Below are 21,208 nucleotides of genomic sequence, written 5' to 3' on the forward strand. Positions count from 1 at the left end.
GAGTGGAATGAGAGATGTCTGCAACATATTAACCATTGTTTTTTAACTTGCCTATGTTCTGAATTATGATTTTTTTTTATAAAGACTTGCCATATCAGAACTGATTTTTGTTGCATCAGGTTTATAGACTGAGACAAAAAGTTCTGAGAGCTAAAAATCAATCATAGCATATAAAAACCACACACAAAAAATAATTGCAGTCAAAATGAACTACTGTGAAACTATGATTGATTGAAATGCAACCTTTGTAAATAAAAAAAGTTACATCATTGATGACAGATAAAATGTATTAGTAAAGTTATGCCAGTACAGGAGTACTAAGGTAGATGATACACTCAAGGACTGATTGTTCACCAGCCACAGTAACCCAGAAGCAGTGAAAAATACCATGTGGTCCATTTTTTCATGTGTATGTCACATGATGTTGGAAGAACCTTCCATGGATGGGATTGAAAAAAAGTGTATTAAAAAGAATGAATTTAGTTCCTCAGTTTTCTCAAAATCATTCAATTGCATTTTGTAACCTTATAGCTATATATATAGGTTATTATGATCATGGTTATCTCAGATGTGAATGCATCTATCTCAGATGTGAATGAATCTATCTCAGATGTGAATGCATCTGTATTCAAACTCATACTGGCAATGTTAGGAAAAGAAACATAACAAACTAGTAGTAAGATATCTGTAAATCATGTAATGTTATCTAATTAAATCAAGGTATAATTATAGGGAAATTTAAACATGAGAAATCTTCAGTTTTTTACCTGTTACTAATCTTATATTATAATATATAACCGTTCAACCTTTTCTCTTGATAATAATTGATATAACTAGGTGATAAAACCTACAGCTTTTTTATTGACATTAAATAACAAGGTGATAATTGTAATTATTGTATTATTACAGGTATAGATGAAGTTATCCCTGCTGATTCTTGGTCTACAACAAAACGTGATGGCACTGTTAAGATACGTATGGGAACCAAAGGGAACCAGGCTGATCAACCAGTTACGTTAATCACAGTGTTTAAAAAGACTTCTGAGAGAGCTCCAAATCACCTAGCCTTAGGTAATTAATTTGTGTTGACAGGCATAAGGGTACCAGGCTAATATGGTTCTCTAACTTTGTGACATTTTATTCGCTCATAGCGCGTTAATTTACGTTTTTTGATTGAGTTAAGCCTTCCAATCGATATTTTATCGTGTTGTTTTCTATGTTGTGATGTTATGCTATTGTTTCAGTAAAAGGGAGAAGGTTTGGTACCATTAAAACGTTTAATCCCACTGCAAATGTTTGCACCTGTCCTGAGTCAGGAATCTGATGTACAGTAGTTGTCGTTTGTTCATGTAATTTATACATGTTTCTCAGTTCTCGTTTTTTATATAGATTAGACCTTTGGTTTTCCCGTTTGAATGGTTTTACACTAGTAATTTTGGGGCCCTTTATAGCTTTTTGTTCGGTGTGAGCCAAGGCCCCGTGTTGAAGGCCGTACATTGACCTATAATGGTTTAATTTTATAAATTGTTATTTGGATGGAGAATTGTCTCATTGGCACTCACACCAAATCTTCCTCTATCAACCTAATGATAAAACTGTGGGTTCTAGTCTTGTATAATTAATCAGTTTCGAATGGTACATTTTTTACTATTAACTCATCTTACTGCATGTATACATCATGTGCATGTTCTTCCGAGTCTGAAGAGCATGCACATGATATATACATGTATGCTGTCTGAAATTCAGACTAATGATTGAATCACTTTATATCATTCTTACTATTCATTACAGCTGTTAAAAGAGATAGTATTTGGAAGAAATGGACCTACAAACAATACTATGCAGATGTGTGTGCTGCAGCGAAGTCATTCATTAAAGTAGGTTCTAAATAATAAAATTGAAAAAGAAAGGCTATGGATTAAAAAAAAATGAAAATTTTGGTATAGATCTTAAAATCTTGATCCCAACTAGTGGCCATTATGCAATTTTGGTGTATTAACATTTAGTTTATTGCAAAAAAGCATATAACCACATGTCTATTGCATCAACGATTCTTGTTCACCAGGATATTTACATGTAGGTACATGTATTACCAAATAAAAACAGACAAAACAACTTGATTTTGTAGAATGTATTTGGCAGTTTTATAGGTAGTAAAACATTTAAGCATGAGTCATTTCATGAAAGTCTGCAAAATATTGATGATTTAAAAAAAAATGAGTTACAAATTTTGATACATATTAGTTTACTCACATAGCCCTTTAAACCTGTACGTTAGCATGCGGGAAAACATTGTGTATATTGTACACACTAATGCATGTAATGTGACTCATAGCTTACCTAACTGCAATTAACATTTGCATAAGCAATATAAAATTTACCACCATTTACATTATACCGGGTAGTTATAAATTGTTTTTCAGCTTGGTCTTGAAGCATATCATGGTGTAGGAATATTGGGATTTAATTCTCCAGAGTGGTTGATTTCTGACTTAGGATGTATATTTGCCGGGTAGGTATTGAGTAGTGTTTCTAAATTATCTGTTATAACTTCTTTAGGATTGAGGTTTATGAGAACTAAGACCTGGTTGAACCTCACTAGAGTTTGTGCCCATATGTGTTAAGAGATCATTTCACAAAGCTGTCATACTGTTTAATGCATATTACCTCTCAAATTGTTCCTCAATGGAACTGAATTTAGCTATAATCTTAAATTGTTCCTCAGATTTCAGCATACGATTTGACTTATTCCCCTTTACAAGTGAACATCAGCAATTTTTAAATGGCCAAATATAGGCATTTTAAACTATATTTAAAAAAAAGGGTTCAAAAGTTTCCACTGAAGAAAGAAATAGTAGCAGTTCACATCATCATGTTATAAATATTCATGCAATACAATGAGAAACCTGACAATGAGAGTTTACCAAAAACAACCAACAAGAAATGAGAAGGTGCAGATTGTTAAGAATATGAATTAACTTTGAATATGCATCAGATTTTTTTAAACCTTTTACTATTACTATTGTGTTAATTGATTATTGATATTTCACCAAAATTGGACATGTTGCATAAATATACTGTTAGCTGTAAATTTTATTATTCTGTACCGATATGCGACTGTAAGAACATACTCAATGTCTATGGAATTTATAATTTTTGTATATTTTAGAGGGTTTGCCACAGGAATCTATGCCACAAACACACCAGAGGCTGTGGAATATGTGGCAAAGCACAGCGAGGCAAATGTATTAGTAGTAGAAAACAATCAACAATTACAGAAAATACTAAAAGTGTGGCCAAATCTACCGTGTCTGAGGGCTGTAGTACAATATACAGGAGAGGTAGCCGAGAGAAAGGATAATGTATATAGTGTAGGTATATTGTTTTAACAAACAAAAAGTAGAAGAAACCTTTGGACTATTTAAGATACGTGTTAGAGAAACACATGCCTCTAATGAATGACTTAATATTTACTTTGGATTCATGGATATTAGTTGTGGAACACCGATTTCTGGGATTTCCTGTCTTTTTGTAAACACAAATTTAAATGTTCAATAAACATGAAATCTAATAGCATTATTTAACCTCAATTTATAAAAATTGATATTCATGAAAATAAATGAGTCCACAGTTGATCAGAGAATTATTTTGTGTCATAGAATGTCTTGTGCTAATTCAATATTGTGACAGCTATATTCATCTTTCAGTATACTTCTTATTGCTTGTATAGTTATTTTATGGACATTTTCACATGACATTTTTTTATCATACAAGTTTCTTGTTATTTTCTTTAAAACCTTTGCTTCTTTGTACAGACAAGTTTTAAAATTCAAAATATCTGTGGCCTTGTACTCTTTTCCTACCTGCCAATATCCATTTAATCAGATAGTTCTAAAATTAAATGGTGAACTTTAAATTTACAATGTACTTGCCATGCAAAAGCATGTGGGTTTAGTCCAGATTTTTAAACAACCCAATAATAGAACAGCGTTATCTTTCTTGGGACATGCACTGCAAGAGAATAACTATTGTATCTCAATAAAACAATGTTTTTTTATACAGTGGGAGGAGTTTATGAAAGTCGGCAAGGATGTTACAGATCAACAATTACAAGAAAGAATTAATTTAGCAAGACCAAATAAATGTTGTACATTGATTTATACTGTAAGTCATGATATTTTAGTTTATTTTTTGTAATTGAACAAGTTGAAGAAAAATATTTAGAAAAATAGAAATCATTGTAATTTCAAAAATATTTTGAGAATTATGATATGAATTTAAATCTTTTAAAGGGGTCAAAATGTTAGAAAAGGACAATGTTAAGATTTGTTCTTTTCTGAAGTGGCCATTATAAACTAAGTAATGAAATAAAGCGGCTGCACAATATATATACACATGTAGGAAGACAATGAATAAAAAGGTAAAAACCATTAAATTTATTATAAATACCCTATTTTTTTTTAAAGACATAAGATGTTTAATAGAAACATTGTTAGAAATATTCCCAATTTAGATGGACTGCAATAGTAGCATTATCTTCTCAATTCCTGGGATATGTCTGATGGATCATTAGGAAATTGAATCATTTCACAATTATCGTGTGTATATATTGTTTATTTTTCAGGGTGCCAAGTGAGATTACATTTTTTTATAATTTAAGAAACGTTGTAGGGCTCAGTGTGATGTGGTTCAAACAAAGAAATGATCCCAATTTAGTCACAATTAAATTATCTAAATATTTAGTTTTTATTGCACCAATATTGTATAATTTTCATTTATTTTTTTAGTCTGGAACAACAGGAGATCCAAAGGGAGTGATGTTGAGTCATGATAATGTAAGTTTATTTAGAGCACTTGATTTGTTGGAACGTAAACATGATTTTAATATGATGTGATTCTTTCACTAAGGAAACAAAAATGTGATAGATTTCTGAATAGATCTATATTTTACCTAGAATAATATACTCAGGGATCTCCATGGCCTGTTTAACGATGTCGCCCCGCCATCGTTCAAATGTCTTGCGCCATCGTCAAATGACTTGCGCCATCGTTCAAATGTCTTGCGCCATCGTTAAATGACTTGCGCCATCGTTCAAAACTGTGATCGTTTTTTATAGCCTGACACCATTTTTTTACCAATTATAATCAAATGCATTTAATTGCATAACCTTCAGGCTTTCTTTATAGTATAATCCAGTTCTAACGCCTGAGGGATATCCGGATTAAGATCGCTAAACACTTGTACCTGAGCTTGTACAGGTAGATCAACAAAGCAGACAGGAGAATACTATCTGAAGATAGACGATTCATTTGTCGAATTATTTAATTAAGTTTCCGCAAATGCTTATGATAATTCAGATTAAATAAATAAATTAATAGTCCAGTTACAAAGTTTAGGAACAAGTAGAACACGTGCTTTTATTTTGACTTACGCAATCAGCATCCCCCTTTTTTAAGAAGTACAAAATAAGACGTAAAACAGTAATTATTATTTCATCGCAAATAACTCGAGTACTGCTGTATTGTAACGATAATATAGAATTACTTTAAAAGTTAAAAAGTAAAAACTTTTAATATTTCCTGTAAATAAATATTGTATCATAATTCCGAATTCATTTCATAGTTTACAATCAAATTGATACATCCGCGTTTCCGGTTTCTATTCAGACTCGAAAGATGCATGTTGCATAGCGTCGATTTGCTAGATAAAGTCATTAAAAACCTTTTCATTTGACAACGTTCGCTTTACAAATCTTTTTAACCTTTTACATAACCCGTACGACTCGTTTTGTCGTTGCTGCAAACCAGACATACCGGTAATGGGTTCATGAATTCTGAATTTGTCCGTGAAAAATAACCCCCATAACAATTACCAAAAATAACAAGAAAACTACATTGGGACATTCGTGATAGCTATTGGTCATTCTTGACTAAGGGAAAGGGAGGGGGCATGAGGGCTTGGCCTTTGAAGGGTTACAAACGGCAATTATTGAAAATATATATACTTTTATATAGTATTTATAATGAAAATTCAAATAAATATAATTTAAATAAGCAATGAATTAGCATGTTCACCTATCCTTATGTGGAGGGATGAAATATTTTCGATCGCGCTACACTGTATGGCGTAGATACGGTTTATGATGGTGAAAGTTCCTCCATCGTTCAATGTTCATCCATGGAGATCCCTGATACTTTTGTGTTTATGGCTGTTACATGAGGGTGGTAGAGAAGGAGTCTGAACACAGAAACATGTAAAATGTTGGATGAAAATAAAAAAAATTTAAAAACAAAGCATGAAAAATAAAATCTGCAATATTAGGGAAAACGGCACTAGAACTTGTTACTCAGCCGTTCTTGGAGATCCGCTAGTGCCATATGACTTGAAAAAAAATACTATTCATAGTGATTTGATGGGCTTTATTACATACCATACATATATAGCTTGCTGTTTGGTATGAGCCAAGGCTCTGTGTTGAAGGCTGTACCTTGACCTATATGGTTTACTTTTATAAATTGTTATTTGGATGGAGAGTTGTCTCATTGGCACTCATACCCCATCATACTATATCTATATACAATAGAATTGGAAAATTAGAATGGTAAGAATGTGCATCAAGTTTTATTAGATTACACAAGTTTCATAAGATATTATGACACATATAAATACTCATAAACATTAATGGGGGACAAGCACCAGAAATTAGAATACCGATACGAAACACTGAAAATAAATAAGGTGAAACACGAAGCACTCACATCAAACATGAGTAAACAAGAAATAAAACGTCAAAACATGTGAAATGTAAAAACTGAAAATTTTGCATGAAAAAAACCTTGGCCACCCTCTTTCAGTTAACCCCACACTTACAATTCATATGTTTCACTATATAAATTTGCTGTATGAAAATTTATATTTAGAAATTTTACTTAACTTTATATATTACTATTCTAATGTTTAACAAAAAGAATGAATGCACTTCAGTTAAGACAATGTATAGAGTTTATATATAATAAAATTCAAGAAATATACAAGATTGATCTTGGTGCATAATTCATAGAAGCCATAGATTTGTTGTCATTTTTACATGGCTTGGTTAATTTATCACTTGTATGATACACTAAAAGTGGAGTGACATGAATAGTTTACGAAACTGCTACCCCTTGAAAATATGCTGAAGAGTCAAACTTTTTTCCAATCTAGAGCATGGAAAAAAGTTGACATTGTCTGATGTATTTTTATTGTTCAAATCACAGTGAAGTTAGACAGAACAACTTTTATAATACTGTGGATATATATATTTATATATTGGTGGGTACCAATTTTTGTGGATTGATGAAAAATCTTTGATTTTGTGGTTTTGCCAAAGTCTGCATATAAACTTATAGAAAATTACTACTTTGTTGAGTATTGAAATTTGAAACCCATGAACATTGGTATTCCATGAATATTGATTAATCCACAATATATTATTAGGCCACCAATAAAAACTGGCCGCCACACATTAGCCTTAATGCAGTGCTTAAAAGTGACGTTAAAACACCAAAAATCAAATCAAATTATATTATTAGGTGAAATAAAGTGTTTGTTAAAAGTGTGAAGAAGAAGAGATATTACTGAAGTTAGTGCTATACATTATAAAGGAAAGATCCATCATTGTTTTGATATAAGGAGGTTCACTGAAGGGAGATACTTGTTTATATTGCTGCAAAACTGAATATTATAATAGCTTTCTAAAATTAAACCATTTTGTAAACACTGGTTGGAATTTTCAACACAAATGGCTTCTTCTGTTTTGGTGATTTTTTGAAATTTGAAAATTTCTAATTAGGTTACAAAAATATACTATGCTTATAGTCAAGATCAAAACGGTGAAATTTAGAAAGGCTTTTTTGTATACAGCATTCCAATGTCTTATGATTAAAGCTTTGAATTAAAATATTAAAATAAGATTGAAAGTAAGCAAGTCTGATTTCAAATTTGACCCAACCTTTATATGACAAAGGTTAATAAGATAAGATAAGATAAGATAATTTTATTAACCAATCATGGTGCCCAAAATTTGAGCTATACAATCAAATGAATTACAAAATAAAGCACAGAAAATGATTAGAATGATTAAAGTACAATTAAACAAAAAACCACATGAATACACATTTACACTAATTAACCTGATATAAACCAAGTTATTGACAAAACATAGTTGTTATGGGTGCCACTGTGACCTGGAGAAATTACATAAATCTTTAGGATAGTTCTTGGTCTATGGGAGACAACTCCTGATCAATTTTAATATGTGTGTAAACATTTTAATATTGTGCAGTGTTATTACTAATACTAGTTTGGCAAAGGTTGATGTAAACAGTTTTTCTTTTATAAAATGCAACTTGGATGGAGAGTTGCCTCATTGGCACTCATACAACATCTTCTTATATCTGTTTACATTGATTTGTTGTGCAATGTTATTACTAATACAATACAGATGGTCTGGACAGCTAGTGCATTCGCCAAAGCATTTGGTTTACGTTACGAGGAGGAAGTCATCATTAGTTATCTCCCTTTAAGTCACGTTGCTGCTCAGATGGTTGACTTAACTTTTCCTGTTTCCTTCGGTGCATCTGTATACTTTGCACGACCAGATGCTTTAAAGGTTTGTTATGTTAATTAGTGAAGAATACTCTGTATTTTTGTGGAATCAGTTATTTTCATAAAAAGTCAAAAGTAAAGTTTTGAACATTATGTTGAATTATTTGTTCTATATTGAATTTAACATGTATAGAATGATAATAAAAGCTTAATCTTTAGAAAATGTTTTTGGCTTTTAAAGAAAATGACTGGTTCTAAATTGTTCACAGAGGTGTATATAAGAAATATCATTTTAGAATTAATAAATAATATTTTGGATTTCTTCACAGGCAACCTGGACAGCGTCATGCATCAGTAAATTGTTTGAATTAAATTTTGGATCCGAAGTTCTTGCTAGTTACCTCCCTTTAAGCCACATTGCAGCTCAGTTAAATGACATATTGATACCAGTTACAATGGCATCAGCTGTGTACTTTGCTCAACCAGATGCGCTCAAGGTTTGTTAGGTGCAATATGCACTAACACACAATAACTTTAACCTGCTTGAAAGTTTTATTTAACAGATCTATTTTTTAACAGGCTACATGGGTTGCTGTTGCAATGTCTACAATGTTCAAGTTTGTTTTTGGATCTGAAGTAATTATAAGTTATCTCCCTTTGAGCCACATAGCGGCTCAGATGATGGATATACTTATACCTGTTACTATGGCGTCTGCAGTTTATTTTGCCCAACCAGATGCCCTGAAGGTTTGTCAGATTCTTCGTTACTACTTGGTTGTTTGATGTATACAGAAACTTTGTTCATGTGTGGATATTTTTACTCAATACTAAAATTGTGTGCATGTTTTTAACTAACCAATGAGCTAGTTTTGTATTTTCCATTTTAGTTCTAGATATTACACTAATATTGTTCATATTTTCTTTTTCTAGCTAACACACTTAAATATAGATCATGTTATTTTTCTAGCTAATACACTAATTTTGTTTTTATGTTTTTATTGTTAGATGGTGTTATACATTTACTAACATTAACATTATATTTGTTAAATTACTAATGAGAATATTAGTTTTATATTATGCTTTGTATATATTTTGTTTAGTTCGGACTGTCCTAGAACATAAATGACATTACAAATGTATCAGCAAATTTGTACATTTTCACTTTGATCAAACTGTCTTTAGTTTTTAAGATTGTGTATAGGATGTGATACTCGAAAATTTGAGGCAATAATGTCACTTGACAATGCAGCAACATCATATCCATCAATGGCAATAAGTCAATTAATGGCATGCTTCCTCATTCATACAACAAAACCAACTATCACAACAATTAATTTTATACTCATAAAAAAAGTCTTTTATTACAGTGAGTTGACTGTTAGTGTTGCTCTCCACCAATTGCAACTCATTCAAAATTTTGACCAAATTGCAATTTGTTTTATTAAACCAAATTGTTCAACTGGTCAGAAATTTGAACAAATTGTTCAGTCAAAATGTGAAAGTGCAAAGTGATAAAATAAAACATACTTACAATCCTATAAGACTTTAACTCCACTTAAATGATGTTGTGACAAAAATTAGTTTATCAGTTTGTATAGTTATATTATATTCATTTCCATGCTGAAGGGGAACTGTTTATTTTGAATTGCTATCAAATTGTCCAAACAAAGCTTTCATATAGTTTTTCTTTCTAAAAGTATTCTATATTTATAAGAATCAGATATCATTTTAAATAAAACATCATATATTCAGTAAAATATGTGTGAAATAACAATATGCTATTGATAAATTTTGAGGGGAGATAACCTAAAATATTATTCTTTTGAATAAAGACTTTTTGAAAGAAAAGTTATTATCTCCCCCATGGAAACTTCCTACAAACATATATTGCAATTTTACACATATTTTACTGAATATGAAATATTTTAATTCACATAATGTCTGATTCTTATAAATACTAGAACACACCCGTGATATCGCAGGTCCCTGACTGAAGTATATAACTATGCGCAAGCGTTATTTTAGTATTAGTATTGTCATTTGATAAAGTCATGCCGATTATAAGATACACAGTTTTCTCCGCTTTCAAATCTTTCTGTTTGAACCCGTCGAACTGGAACTTATCAATTATTGATAATATTAATTATTTGGAAAACAAAAGGTCCTGGAATGGAGTACTTTTTAATCAACAGCATTGTCCTATATTAGTCATAAATAAAGTTGAATTCTTTGATTCGCTGTTTTACATCATTCCTGCTAACAAATTGAAAACTGTACCTATACGCCTTATTTTAGTCCAGATCTTTAGTATTCGTATTGTTATCTTAGAAAGTCTAACTGATTAAAATACTACAATAGGTAACAATTTGACAATTAAGTAGTGTCAACCCTGTGATTATGACCCGTGTAATACTATATAACATATTAATCCTGAATCAGTGTTCTCCCCAGGCCGTTTTAGCGTCGCGGTACCGCGACGCTATATGTTTTTACCGTGATGCTATAATAATTCCCGTGACGCTATAATTATTTTGAAGATGCTATTTCACTTCAATACTTGTCCTCAATTTTGAAATTTCATCTATTATCGATTATGATCATAAACATTATATCACCTTTAATTGTAATCCCTTTAAGTCGGACACTACAGGCAATTAAGAGATTAAATAGCTAGGTGTTAATTGCCCTCAGGGTGATAACTGTTTGGATGCGAATATCCCAAGCTGACACTTATGACATGACTAATACCACGGCACGTATCTGCAATCACCAATTTCGACATGGAAAAGTGCAATCACAAAACAATTCGAAATCTACGTTTTGTATTACGAAATTTGCAAAGATTGGAACGATTTTTATTTTTTTAATAAAAGGTCGTTTATTTGTGCAACTCTCCAAAAATTATTTTCTTCCTCTTCCGAGAGCGAGAATTTTGGTTTAGAGCTAAAATAAGTTTAATACTTCTTTCAAAAGTTATCATAATTGGCTTCAGTTTATGTTTAATCTATTTAATGCATTAAAAGCGTCTTATTCATTCACAATCTCTTGTCAAACAATGTTTATTCTCGGACTCATTTTCGTAAATTTTTCCACGGCCGCCATTGCACATTTTTGGGAAAACTACGGATCGGAACCGGACCAGATATGACAAAAATCCGCATTTTCATGATAATGACAACAGATCGAAAAAATATACCAAGAGAGAAAACTACGCATTAACAGACTTAGTATTTGTTAGATAACTTTGTTAAAAATACATATCATTTTGATGTAAAGATAAGAATCAACTGGGACTAATTGATTGAGTGCCATGAAACAATGAATTTCATAAACAAACAAAAAGTTTTTACTGTGCTTATCCAGTGACCTTTGGGGTATCACAATAGCAATGGCCAAAACTGCAATTTGGTAAACTGTTTTGGCCATTGCTATTGTGATACCCCAAAGGTCACTGGATAAGCACTGTAAATTGATTTTTATTTTGCTACTTTTGCTACTTTATCTTTACTTAATATAATATAAAAAATAGTTAATTTTGTGTACTAGATATTTAGTTTTGTATATATACAGCTTGCACTATAATGAACCATTCATCATTTGACTTATTGTTGGGTCACTGAAACCACATATTTATTTTTATTTGGCACAAGAGGAAAAAAATAATTCTGTAACTATAAATGAATAAAGAAAACATAAACTGAAACAACAGTTTTTGTTGTTATAGTTTAATTGTATTCTCAGTTATGAATATATAACAATATAAACTAAAACATATCAAGGAAAAAGAGCATCGATGCGACGCGACAAATGACATTAAAAAAAATACAGTTATTTTTTTTTACGCAAAATGTGATGCTATCCAAAATTTCTGGGAAGAACACTGCCTGAATACACCGTTTGGTGGTGCGCCTGTCAGATGCGGAACGTACAGATAAGGTAATCGGTAACAGGTGAATATACTATTGGTATCGGTATCGGACTCGACCCGGAACTTCTTAATTATTGGCAATATTAATTACGTGGAAAACAAAAGGGCCTGGAGTGGTGTAATTTTTAATCTACACCTTTGTACTATATTAGTTATATGTAAAGTTGAATTTTTTTATTCGTCGTTTTTACGTGATGACGGCTGACAAATTGGACCTCGTAATTTTAGTATTATAGATAGAATTCTTTTAGAAAGAAAAACTATATGAAAGCTTAGTTTGGACAATTTAATAGCAATTCAAAAAAGTATTCTATATTTATAAGAATCAGACATTATGTGAATTAAAACATTTCATATACAGTAAAATATGTGTAAAATTGCAATATATGTTTGTAGGAAGTTTCCATGGGGGAGATAATAACTTTTCTTTCAAAAAGTCTTTATTCAAAAGAATAATATTTTAGGTTATCTCCCCTCAAAATTTATCAATAGCATATTGTTATTTCACACATATTTTACTGAATATATGATGTTATATTTAAAATGATATCTGATTCTTATAAATATAGAATAATTTTAGAAAGAAAAACTATATGAAAGCTTAGTTTGGACAATTTAATAGCAATTCAAAATAAACAGTTCCCCTTCAGCATGGAAATGAATATAATATAACTATACAAACTGATAAACTAATTTTGTCACAACATCATTAAAGTGGAGTTAAAGTCTTATAGGATTGTAAGTATGTTTTATTTTATCACCTTGCACTTTCATGACTTGGCTGTGGTTTTCTACAGCAGTTGGTTCAAATTTCTGACCAGTTGAACAATTTGATTTTAAAAAACAAATTGCAATTTGGTCAAAATTTTGAATGAGTTGCAATTGGTGGAGAGCAACACTAACAGTCAACTCACTATAACTACTTCATGTGATTCCATATTCTATCCAAAGGAATTTGTTGTTTAAAGACAAATTGCTGGTAAAAAGAAAAAAGGCATTTTATTTTCCTATTTTTTTTTAGAGGTCAGCTGGCTCACTTGATATTTTGCTGATAAAGTCAGAATTGAAACAAAAAAGCCATTATTCTTTCTAAGAATATTCATTTTGTTGTCTGTTATACTGTGCATTCATTTGATTACGTGGGTAGATTGTATCAATTTAAACAGTACTAGGGAAAGTTGTATTTTTCTTGGCAATTTGAATTTATGGTTTTGCCAATATCTGCTTATTAGTCTATATAAAATCTTCATTATGTTTAGGTAGATACATGGTTTACCGCGATCTTGGATTGTACAATCACTCTAGTTATTTGCCTAAATCTGCAAATTTGGAGACCGATTTGCAATTTAAAGGATAGACTGTTGAATAATATAAAGAAAACTTGGTAATTTATTGTATAATTCAAAATATTTAAACAAATATCGTTATTTTTGTTTTTAGAATCATTTTTTTCAAATGAGCCATTTAAGGGAAGATAACTTTTTTTAGTAAAAAAATTATACTGGACTGATAGGGATTTTTTTCCCTTTTACTTGTACCAAGAAAACAAGTTCGGTGACACCATTTTTTCTTTTTATTTTCTTAAAATATATTACAAAATCTATCTTTTCACAATTTATTTCAAAATTCTATCTCATAGGTTTTTTTTATGCACACAAATGTGTTTTTCTATGAACAATCTAACCAAATTTAGGCAATTTTCAACGACTCATAGCTTGAAAAATAGCACGGTAACCCATACTTTTTATTATATTTTTGAAAAGAGCATAGTAAAATCTTCATTTTGGCTAAGTATAAGAAAATTCTGTCTCAAAAAATATTTACTTATGATCTACTTTAAATGTGTTATTTTGTGGGTCATTAATACTCACAAATTCCATCAAAATTGGTATCCCACAAATAACAATGAATGTACAGTGCATCAACATTTGAAATCATACATTTCCTTAGAACATTTATATTGACACTAACATGGATGGATGGCTGCATAACTGTCACTAAAATCTATATTTTGGTATCGTTAATTTCTTCAATTGCTGGTTCACTAAGAAATTGTTTATTTTTAATTGATATTGTCTTATTATATAAAATCTCAGCAGAATTAATGGTATTATATTATAGTATACTAAAGTTATATATGTAAAATATGTAGGGAAGTCTATTAGGAACACTGCAGGAGGTTCGACCAACAGGATTTTTTGGAGTTCCACGTGTTTGGGAAAAATTTTATGAAGGCATAAAGATCAAGGCTAGAAGCTCTGGTGCATTGAAGAAAAAGATTGGCATGTGGGCCAAAGGTGTTGGCTTAAAAGGATCTCATGCCATGATGAACAAGTGAGTCAAATTTAGTTAGATCTGCCCCAACCTGTTAAAACATAATTTATAAACCAGCTTTTGCTAAATGGGAGTTAAAACTGGTTTAATATAAGTCCTATTTATATTAGTGTATAAAAAAAATTAAAATCAATACTTGTGGCTCATTTTGTTAGATTAAATAACCATTCACAACTTTGTAAAGTGAAAAAATAGACCATGTAAAAAGCTTTGAATTTTTAGAGGCTTTTTTTTTTAATATCATTTTCCAGTTTTGTTAACATTGATTTAAATTAGAATAATACATTTCATTTATAAATGATACCCATTTACAAAATTGATACAGGTTAAATAGTGTCATGTTCTGTACATTTAGAATTAAAACATAGGGGGTTGTCTTTAATTGTTTTACTCATCCAAAATAGAGGATTGTAAACCATATAGTTCCTTACAAGCTTTGGTTGATGTTTTGCAGACAGTCTATGCCATTTGGATGGGGACTTGCCAACACTTTAGTCTTTAAGAAAGCAAAAACAGCCCTTGGATTAGATAGGTGTCGGTTTTTCATGTCAGGAGCAGCCCCAATCATGAAGGAAACACTGGAGTTTTTCTACAGTTTAAACATGCAGCTTCATGAAGTTTATGGAATGAGTGAAAGCACAGGTAAATTGATATGTGAAAATACAGGTATACTCCTGGTAATAGGAACAAGTGAAGGAACAGGTAAATCAGTGAAGGAAAGTACAGGTAAATGGAATTATCACATATTTTGTACTGATATGTACGTTTTTGCATGGCCAATAATAGCCGGAAGTCAAGGTTGGTTATCAGCCCTCGAAAACCATATCGAGCCCCAGAGTTTAACTTCCTGTAACCTGTCAATCAAAAACTATTTTGTAAACAAGTTGTCGTCCGAAGCAGCTAGACAATCAGGAGAGGTTTCTCACAGATCAAATTAAAACATTTGAAACCCTTTTCGAGTCGTGTGTTGTACCAGTCATTGATTATTGCGCAGGTGTTTGGGGATATAAAACATACCACTCCATTGAATCTGTACAAAACCGTGCTATTAGATATTTTTTGGGATTACACAGATTTGCACCAGTAGTTTCTCTAAACAGTGAACTAGGATGGTTACAGCCAACTTTAAGACGGTGGATTTCTATGGTTAGAAGATGGAATCGGCTTGTTAAAATGGACAATGATAGACTAACGAAAAAGCTTTTTCTTTGGAACTATAATAAATCGGGCCAGTGGAGCTCTCAGATGAAGGAAATTTTTCACAAAGTGGACATGGACAGTTGCTATGAATATGTAAATTTATGCAACATTGGACTTTTTAAAACAAAGATTATGGAATACTGTGAAAACGATTGGACTGGTAAAATCACTTCTCTACCCAAATTAAGGACTTACATTACTATTAAACAGAAGTACGAGACTGAACTTTACGTCAAAATGAACATTAAGAAACAGGAACGATCAGTTATGGCACAATTTCGCTGTGGTATTCTACCCTTACGCATTGAAACTGGACGATTTAGAAATGAGGCTCCTGATGAACGATTTTGCACTTTCTGCGATGACGGATCTGTTGAAGATGAAAAACATTTCTTGTTGTACTGTAAAGCTTACCATAATTTAAGACAATTATTATTTGAATCAGTGAACCTTGATAGACATTTTATTGATAATAGAACATTTGCTAATTTAATGACACTTCATCAAAGACAAACTGCTAAATATTTAAATTTATTTTTCTGTAAAAGAAAGGAACTTCTTTATAAGTAACAATCACATTGCGCAATGCAAATTTGAACATTAGGTTTAAAGTGACTTATAGGTCCAACGGGCCGGGTGTAAATTTATTTAACTATTGTATTCTTATTATGTAATATTATATATACTACACATGTCACTATAATAAATGATATACTTACTTACTAAAAGATGCATGTAAATTCATACAAAAAAAAAAAGAAAAATGAGAACACAATGAAAAGAAATTTAGAAAGTTACGTATCTGCTGTAATAGAAAAAAATGTAAAAATCAACAGTGGAAATCACAAAAGTTCCTGTAAAATTTTGACGTCATAAAGAATATAGAAAATATATGATGCCACAATGGAAAAGTGATTGTTGTATGCCATTGAAAGTTCAAGTGGAACATATTTCCAAATCATAGTGTGAGATGGTGTATTCTACCTCAACATTAATTGGAAATGTAACACTTTTTATGTTTTTTGATATTTACAATTCTGAGAATTTATATATTTATTGTTAATTATTTGTTAAATTTTTTACAAAACTTTGTTTACTCACTGTGATTCGAACTTCCTCTTGCTTGAAAATATGTGATAAATAGATTATAACATGTCATTTTCCATATAGTCCGTGGTATCAGCCCACGACCCATTATCAAGCCCTCTGGCTTGATATGGGAGTCTAGGGCTGATACCAATATGGAACATGCCATGTAATAATCTATAAGTATAGGTAAAAGCCTGGTAAGTGGAATAAGTAAAAGAATAGTTAAATGCAATGTAATTAGAATAAGTAAAAGTATAGGTAAATGCCTGGTGTTATTCATAATTTTAGCTTATACACTGAATAGAACGATAACATGAAAAATTTATCATTAATTAAGTTTACACTTTTTATAGTAAAATTGTACCTGTATAAAAGTAAGGAATGTGTTTCCATTAAGGTATATCCCTTTGAGAACATATTTTTGGTCAGTCAGTGGAATTTTCTAGGATTGGTCAAGCTTGATCAATCAAAACTTTGTTTTTACCTGTTTTATTTTACTCCTCAGGACCACACACAGTAGGCTGTAATGAAGACTTCAAAATCTGTAGTGTTGGACATAACTTTCCTGGATCTGAAACAAAGTTAGCCAACCCTGATGAGGATGGAAATGGAGAAGTAAGTCTGGTCTTTAAAAGGAACTTTGAAATGCCATTATAGATAGATATTAATGCATCTATTTATTAGACCTCCTCTCCAAAATACTGGTTTACATTTGCTTCTATGGCACATAAAATTCTAAGTTCACTTTAACTATGACAATGTCATTATTTGTTACCAGAAAATCAGTTCTAGTGACATAAGGTCCGAGACCACAATTGTCGTCCCTTGATTTTCATTGTTCACAAATATAGTCCCTAGTGTTGACAGTGGGTTACTTGCCATTAATTTTTATACCCCTTCCAAATTTATTTGTCCATGTTTAATGCCTCAAATTGCAAGTAGGGGGTGAAATTACACTGTAAAAAAATTTGGGTCCAGAATTTTAAAGGAAAGTAGTGATTTGGTCCAGGTGAAAAAGGTTGAAAAATAGTACTTTGGAAGCTGTCAAAAAATTTCAAGACGCCCTAAAGATAAAATTGTCCATATTTTGAGTTAGAGACGATGAAGTTTTCTATAATTTTGATATAATTTGTCCCAAAAGTAGTACAACACACTGTAAAAGTTTCTTTGAGAAAGTGCAGGTGGGATTTTTTTTATTTTCATTTATGTTCTAAAAGAAATGCACTACGAAATAATTGTGGTCTCGGACCATGTAACATCATTTGTATAAATTGATATCAATTCCACAATGTAAGTTTGATATTCATGTATTATAACCTTTATCTATCTATTGACTTTCATTATTGTTATTGGTAAGACATTACATCATACTATCTTTTCAGATCTGTATGATGAACACACAAGTAACTGTATACATGGGATATTATTCTTTTTTCTTAAGAATGCCTCTTGCATATCAAGCAACAATCAATCTCTTTTAGAATGTGATATTGGAAAGAGTCTATTCATGTATTTATGGAATATTTTTCTATTTTTAGATCTGTATGTGGGGAAGACATGTGTTTATGGGATATTTGAATGCCCCAGAAAAAAATAATGAAATTTTTGATGAAGAAAATTGGTTAAAAACAGGAGATCTAGGAAAACATGATGACCAAGGATTCCTGTTTATTACTGGAAGAATTAAAGGTAAAAATTGTCACTCACTGAACAAGGATTCCTGTTTATTACTGGAAGAATTAAAGGTAAAAATTGTCAGATACTCACTGAACAAGGATTCCTGTTTATTACTGGAAGAATTAAAGGTAAAAATTGTCAGATACTCACTGAACAAGGATTCCTGTTCATTACTGGAAGAATTAAAGGTAAAAATTGTCAGATACTCACTGAACAAGGATTCCTGTTTATTACTGGAAGAATTAAAGGTAAAAGTTGTCAGATACTCACTGAACAAGGATTCCTGTTCATTACTGGAAGAATTAAAGGTAAAAGTTGTCAGATACTCACTGAACAAGGATTCCTGTTCATTACTGGAAGAATTAAAGGTAAAAATTGTCAGATACTCACTGAACAAGGATTCCTGTTTATTACTGGAAGAATTAAAGGTAAAAATTGTCAGATACTCACTGAACAAGGATTCCTGTTCATTACTGGAAGAATTAAAGGTAAAAATTGTCAGATACTCACTGAACAAGGATTCCTGTTTATTACTGGAAGAATTAAAGGTAAAAGTTGTCAGATACTCACTGAACAAGGATTCCTGTTCATTACTGGAAGAATTAAAGGTAAAAATTGTCAGATACTCACTGAACAAGGATTCCTGTTCATTACTGGAAGAATTAAAGGTAAAAATTGTCACTCACTGAACAAGGATTCCTGTTCATTACTGGAAGAATTAAAGGTACAAATTGTCAGATACTCACTGAACAAGGATTCCTGTTCATTACTGGAAGAATTAAAGGTAAAAATTGTCACTCACTGAACAAGGATTCCTGTTCATTACTGGAAGAATTAAAGGTAAAAATTGTCACTCACTGAACAAGGATTCCTGTTCATTACTGGAAGAATTAAAGGTACAAATTGTCTGATACTCACTGAACAAGGATTCCTGTTCATTACTGGAAGAATTAAAGGTAAAAGTTGTCAGATACTCACTGAACAAGGATTCCTGTTCATTACTGGAAGAATTAAAGGTAAAAATTGTCAGATACTCACTGAACAAGGATTCCTGTTCATTACTGGAAGAATTAAAGGTACAAATTGTCAGATACTCACTGAACAAGGATCCTTTATCATTACTGGAAGAATTAAAGGTAAAAATTGTCAGATACTCACTGAACAAGGATTCCTGTTCATTACTGGAAGAATTAAAGGTAAAAATTGTCAGATACTCACTGAACAAGGATTCCTGTTCATTACTGGAAGAATTAAAGGTACAAATTGTCAGATACTCACTGAACAAGGATTCCTGTTCATTACTGGAAGAATTAAAGGTACAAATTGTCAGATACTCACTGAACAAGGATTCCTGTTCATTACTGGAAGAATTAAAGGTAAACATTGTCAGATACTCACTGAACAAGGATTCCTGTTCATTACTGGAAGAATTAAAGGTACAAATTGTCAGATACTCACTGAACAAGGATTCCTGTTCATTACTGGAAGAATTAAAGGTAAAAGTTGTCAGATACTCACTGAACAAGGATTCCTGTTCATTACTGGAAGAATTAAAGGTAAAAATTGTCAGATACTCACTGAACAAGGATTCCTGTTCATTACTGGAAGAATTAAAGGTAAAAATTGTCAGATACTCACTGAACAAGGATTCCTGTTCATTACTGGAAGAATTAAAGGTACAAATTGTCAGATACTCACTGAACAAGGATTCCTGTTCATTACTGGAAGAATTAAAGGTAAACATTGTCAGATACTCACTGAACAAGGATTCCTGTTCATTACTGGAAGAATTAAAGGTAAAAGTTGTCAGATACTCACTGAACAAGGATTCCTGTTCATTACTGGAAGAATTAAAGGTAAACATTGTCAGATACTCACTGAACAAGGATTCCTGTTCATTACTGGAAGAATTAAAGGTACAAATTGTCAGATACTCACTGAACAAGGATTCCTGTTCATTACTGGAAGAATTAAAGGTACAAATTGTCTGATACTCACTGAACAAGGATTCCTGTTCATTACTGGAAGAATTAAAGGTAAAAATTGTCACTCACTGAACAAGGATTCCTTTATCATTACTGGAAGAATTAAAGGTAAAAATTGTCAGATACTCACTGAACAAGGATTCCTGTTCATTACTGATAGAATTAAAGGTAAAAATTGTCTGATACTCACTGAACAAGGATTCCTGTTCATTACTGGAAGAATTAAAGGTAAAAATTGTCTGATACTCACTGAACAAGGATTCCTGTTCATTACTGGAAGAATTAAAGGTAAAAATTGTCACTCACTGAACAAGGATTCTTGTTCATTACTGGAAGAATTAAAGGTAAAAATTGTCAGATACTCACTGAACAAGGATTCCTGTTCATTACTGGAAGAATTAAAGGTAA

At 31.4% G+C, this 21,208-nt stretch overlaps 1 protein-coding gene across 13 annotated transcripts in view; it reads left to right on the forward strand.

Annotated features, from left to right (window-relative positions):
• LOC139519197 (long-chain-fatty-acid--CoA ligase ACSBG2-like) overlaps positions 1–21,208 on the forward strand; it is a 50,162-nt gene that overhangs the window by 20,317 nt on the left and 8,637 nt on the right. For 8 of the 13 annotated variants that reach the window (XM_071311090.1, XM_071311089.1, XM_071311093.1 and 5 more), the window contains 11 exons: positions 910–1,071; positions 1,792–1,877; positions 2,424–2,512; positions 3,170–3,371; positions 4,063–4,164; positions 4,788–4,835; positions 9,167–9,334; positions 14,668–14,849; positions 15,304–15,491; positions 17,644–17,753; positions 18,677–18,827. In XM_071311090.1, the coding sequence (XP_071167191.1) occupies positions 910–1,071; positions 1,792–1,877; positions 2,424–2,512; positions 3,170–3,371; positions 4,063–4,164; positions 4,788–4,835; positions 9,167–9,334; positions 14,668–14,849; positions 15,304–15,491; positions 17,644–17,753; positions 18,677–18,827 (1,488 nt within the window). Of the gene's footprint in view, positions 1–909; positions 1,072–1,791; positions 1,878–2,423; positions 2,513–3,169; positions 3,372–4,062; positions 4,165–4,787; positions 4,836–8,483; positions 8,652–8,916; positions 9,085–9,166; positions 9,335–14,667; positions 14,850–15,303; positions 15,492–17,643; positions 17,754–18,676; positions 18,828–21,208 lie in introns of all 13 variants that reach the window. The other 5 variants (XM_071311088.1, XM_071311096.1, XM_071311099.1 and 2 more) reach the window with 2 other exon arrangements.

Source organism: Mytilus edulis, chromosome 4, assembly GCF_963676685.1.
Source record: "Mytilus edulis chromosome 4, xbMytEdul2.2, whole genome shotgun sequence".
Taxonomy (NCBI): Eukaryota; Metazoa; Mollusca; class Bivalvia; order Mytilida; family Mytilidae; genus Mytilus; species Mytilus edulis.